Below are 5,489 nucleotides of genomic sequence, written 5' to 3'. Positions count from 1 at the left end.
CAATATAAGAACGCATGCTGCATCATACATTGATTAATCATTATCAGCATTTATTACCATTTGGCCCATTGTATTGAAATTTCTTTATGCATCGGAAAATTAATTAACCTTCGATCTATACTCTATAGTAAACAGTAAACTATGGGTGGTTCCGTGGTGATGGAAGAAGAAACTAGAAAGTATCATCCCCTAGAAAATTAATGAAAACAGTGGGTAGGCATAGAACAACAAAACTTCCATCTATCAAAATATCCGTTGCATAGCCAACTGTTTAAAAGGTTCGTTTAATCTGGGGTCAGTAAATGTGTAAAACACTAAAACTGCCTTTATTTATAGATATAAGACATTAAAATAAAAATATAAACTTATATTTAATGATAAATATCTTATATTTAATTAAACTAGTTTAAGTTTAAATATTAGAAATAATAAACAAATTTTAATAAATGCTACATAGAAAGGCAATTATTTAACAAAAAATTAAAATATATACCAAAATTTCCTAAATTATATATATCAGTAGATAGTAGATGAAAAAATGATGATGATAATGATGACGACTTGATGATGATGAAATTAAAACAAACAAACAAATAAATTATTATTATATCATTGGAAATAAGTGGGTTAATGGTAATAAGTGATTGAGTAATGAAATATAACAAACTTCATTTTGGATAAATAATTTAACAAAAATGCTTTATATTTATGTAAAAAATGCATCTAAGTTATTCAAGTCTTTTTTGACAAACATGCCTCTCTCATCTCCTCACTCGTTTGTAATTTACGCACCACATATAACGTAAATCTTTTTTGCGTTGCAACCTAAACCATTACTCAACGTAAACCTTTTACTGCAACCTAAACCTTTTTCTCTGCTCGCGTTTTCTTCCTCTTCTTCTTTTTCTTCTCTGCTCGCGTTCTCCTTCAATGTAATAAGCTTTGTTGTTCTCCTCTGGTCGCGTTCATCTTCTTTGTTTTCTTCTTTAGATCTGCTTACATTGCATTTATCTTCTTCCTATTGTTCTTCGTTTTCTTTTTCGATATGCACTTCTGAATCGAAACAATGAATGACTAAACTTCAAATCAGTTGAATGAGAGCGATTTGGATTATTCTTCTGAAACGAATCAAATTGACGAGGTTTGGATTATTCAACTTTGAATCGAATTGAATGGACGGTGGTGTACTGAATTGAATTGATAATCTGTAAATTGTAGATAGAGCTGTTTGAATTTGATTTTATATAATGGATTATGTTTCGTTCACTCAGTACTATACAATTGTTTCACCATGAGTACGTTTTTGGTTCATTATGCAGAAAGCTGTTTGAATTTGATTTTATATAATAGATTATGTTTCATTCACTCAATACTATACAATTATTTCACAATGAGTACGTGTTCGATTCATTATGCAGAAAGCTATTTGAATTTTATTTTATATAATGGATTATGTTTCGTTCATTCAGTATTATACAATTGTTTCACTATGAGTACGTGTTCGGTTCGTTATGCAAAAAGCTGATTGAATTTGATTTTATATAATGGATTATGTTTCGTTCATTCAGTGTTGGACAATTGTTTCACCATAACAACATGTTCGGTTTATTCTGCAGACCAGGTGTTTTGTGGATGAACAATTTGTCCCCAAGATCGGGATGATTTTCAAGACATTAGAATAAGTTAGAAAGTTCTACAAAAATTATTCCAACTTGCTGATTTTTCTACCAAAATAAGGAACATGACTCGAGACGGAGACAAGATTAAGAATTAACTAATTGTATGCAGCAGAGAGGGGAGGTGGAAATCCAAGATATCTCCTACTCTGAAGACAAATCCCTCAGCCAGCATAAACTATCCAGCCAGGATATACGTACACATATTGAAGGGCGTGGGTCTCTAGACAATTTCCAAAGTTGTTCTGAATCATTCACACCCCTGCTGTCCAGACCGGGCAAAGATGCTCAAACAACACATGGAGCTAAGCATGTTCGTGCGTCGCACCATTGAAACCAACGAGGAAGCTGGAATCAGACCTAGAAAAACTTACCAATCATTCGTAGCAGCAGCCGGCAGTCACCGTGAATTAAGTTTTATAGAAAAAGATGTGAGAAATTACATCACACGGGAAGTACGGAATGTGTCCGAAAAAGACGATGCCGAAAAATTCGGGAAGTACCTATTAAGAATGAAAGAGAAGAACCACAATTTCTTTTTCGAACTCAACCTCGAAGGTGATCACTCCATCAGACATGCATTATGGGCCGACGCAAGAAGCAGGGCGGCATGCGAGTATTTTGGAGATGTCATTTCATTCGACACCACATACAATACAAACAGGTATTCAGTTCACCCAAATTAAGTTTGTACATTCACCATATGTACACATTTCGGTTCACCAATTTGTTAGAGTGTGCATTTATGCAGGTACAATATGGTTTTTGGTTCTTTTGTGAGCGTGAATCATCACGGTCAGTCGACACTTCTCGGATGCGCGCTGATGAAAAATGAGGACATCCAATCATTCAAATGGCTATTCGAGTGTTGGCTCCGTTGCATGGGAGCCAAGGCACCAAAAGACATTCTCACCGACCAATGCGCATCAATGCAAAGGGCCATTGAGATGTGCATGCCAACAACAATTCACCACTGGTACATCTGGCACATCATGAAGAAGATCCCAAACAAACTAAACGCCAAGCGACATGAAAAAATGGAACAAGAGATGAGCCACGTCGTTTCGAACTCGTTCACAAAAGAGGCATTCGACAGAAACTGGAACGATTTTCTCACAAGGTATGGCCTCGAAGGCAACAAGTGGCTCTCAAGTAACCGAGGTTTTAATTTGAATTATTTTGGGTCAAAACATGCACAGATTTTGGTTTAGTACAGCTCATTGGTTCGGTTCATTTTGCAGAGCTGTCCGAGGATAGACATATATGGATTCCAGTTTGCTTGGATCACCACTTCTGGGTCGGGATGAGAAGCACACAAAAGAGCGAGAGCATGCACGCATTTTTCAACAAGTTCATCACACGCACCAGCTCTTTGAGTCAATTCGTAAAGCAATACGACAATTGTCTAGCAAGCAGAGAGCAAAGAGAGAGAGAGAATTCAACGCTGCAGATTTCATGCCGTCATATCGCGCGCAACAAAATCACCAATAGAGGTGCAGTTTCAGCACGTGTACACCCACTTCAGGAAAGTTCAAGCACAATTCAGAGGAAAGGTGAAACTGCATCACAAGATCAATGCATTCCACACTAGGTTTCACAAGATACGAAGTTGTAGAGCAGGTTTCCAACTCCATATTTAATAAGTTTTTAGTCACCTACGACGCAGTATCACAAGAGGTAAAGTGCTAGTGCCTGTTGTTCGAATCAAGGGGCATACTGTGCAGCCATTCCCTAAGCGTCCTAAACTTCGAGCGAGTGGATGACGTGGCACCAAAATACATACCGGAGCGCTGGAGCAAGAATATAAAGAAGAGGCACACACACATCAAAAGCAACCAAGACGAGTCTCTATTGGAGCCAAGAAGCAAGAGATTTGACGATTTGGTGTTTCGGTCGCACAATATATGTGAATTTGCATCCGAGTCCAAGGAGATGACCGAAATTCTACATCGGGCGTTTGACAATATCATGGCCGAGATGCAATAATATCAAGCGAGAAGTAAAGAAAAAAGTTCGTTATCCCATTAAGAAGCGACGTTGAGCGACGTGAACGACCTTCAAAGTCTGCCACGTGTCAGAACAAGAGGTTGGCCCAAGAACAGACTTGGATCAAACCTGAAAAAAAAGATCTCTAACACCACGAAGAAGAAAAAAAAAAGCCAGCTCCAAGCGAGGTAAAATTGATTTGCTTTCGATTAGGAAAACATTCATTTGTGCATTTTGCTAATATACAATTTATTTTCTTTTTTTTTTTGTTTTGCAGTTGAATCTTTTAGACGGCGGACCAACGATTCAGCCAAGTTTAAACTTTTACAATGCACCAGATATGAATTATCCCGGAGAGGGTTATACGAGTTTTTATTAACATAAATTTTCTTTCATCTATGAGCACATTTTGGTTCACTGAAGTTATAGGAGGGTTAATTTTTGACTATTGTTAGTCTTTATTGAATAGTCACTTTTTTTGGTTTTGTTTTTTATATTAGATTTTGTGAAATTCTTTATTCAATAATCACTTTTTTTTTGTTTATTGAATAGTCAATTTGTTGTGTTATGTCAGAAAGTTCATGTGCTTTTGAAACTGAATACTGATATATATATTGATATATCTCTTTGCTATATTGATATATACTGATATATACTGAATAATGAATAGTCACATTTTCGGTTCACTGGGTGTATTAATTTCGGTTCATTTGTTTATTTGGGGTTCATAATGTTTGATAAACACCCTGATTCTATTCACTGTGATTCTGGAACAAAATAACAGCCAGATAGTTCCAACAGATATATACATCTTGAATCAGATATAAATATTAACATTAGATATATACATTAACATTAACATTAGATAATATACATTAAGATTTACATTAATATTCAGATATATACATTGAAAGAAGCAGTGCTTTTTTAAACAAAATAGTGTTAATTACAACCAGTCAAACAAAGTATATCCTATTTACTACTATATATCCCTAGATGTGAATTTACAAAAAGGATTGGAGAGGGCAGCAGATGGTTTCGAGAGTCTTATTGCTTCACATGCCCGAATGATTTGGTCTCTCATTTTTGTTCAGTTTGTGGAAGATAATATTTGGACCATATTCAAGCCTGAAAGTATCAATCTCTTTCTACATTTCAATTGACAGAAATTAGTTACATAAGAAATGAATCCAACTCAATAAGAATTTTATTTTATTAATTTTGAAACTTACTTGTGTCCAAACTTTATATTGATACCTCTTCCCGTTTTTGATCTTTCGAGGATCAATTGTTTCAAGCCATTTCATGACGTATATGCCACAATCATAGCTTACCACTAAAAAGTGATAAACATTCAATCATCAAAAAAATCATTCATGCATGCAAAAGGACCAAACTGAACACACTAACAATCAAGTAAATGAAAATGGCCAATCCCATTGAACCGAACGACATTTATGCACTGAATAAAACATGATAAATTATGAAACACCTAGAAAAGTATTTCTGCATGCAAAAGAAGCTACCTGAACACACTAACAACCAGCTGAATAAAAAATTATCAACTCCATTGAAAAGTGATAAACATTCAATCATCAAGAAAATCATTCATGCATGCAAAATGACCAAACTGAACACACTAACAATCAAGTGAATGAAAATAGCCCACCCCATTGAACCCAATGCCATTCACGTGTTGAATAAAATGTAATAGACATTGAATTAGCTACAAAATCATTTTTTCATACAAAAAGATCCAACTGAACACACTAACAATCAAGTGAATCAAAATGACCAACTTTACTGAATTGAACACCATTCATGTTG

General features: G+C 35.2%; 1 protein-coding gene across 1 annotated transcript; it reads left to right on the top strand.

Annotated features, from left to right (window-relative positions):
• On the top strand, nt 1,976–4,268 carry LOC107610485 (protein FAR-RED IMPAIRED RESPONSE 1-like). Its single transcript, XM_016312535.1, has 5 exons — nt 1,976–2,340; nt 2,428–2,837; nt 3,268–3,353; nt 3,940–4,021; nt 4,237–4,268. The coding sequence occupies exons 1-5, from the start codon at nt 1,976–1,978 to the stop codon at nt 4,266–4,268; spliced, it is 975 nt and encodes a 324-aa protein (XP_016168021.1).

The sequence above is a fragment of the Arachis ipaensis genome, chromosome B08 (genome assembly GCF_000816755.2).
Source record: "Arachis ipaensis cultivar K30076 chromosome B08, Araip1.1, whole genome shotgun sequence".
Lineage (NCBI taxonomy): Eukaryota > Viridiplantae > Streptophyta > Magnoliopsida > Fabales > Fabaceae > Arachis > Arachis ipaensis.
Note: the sequence above shows the minus strand (reverse complement) of the source record. Positions and strands in the feature narration are given on the sequence as shown.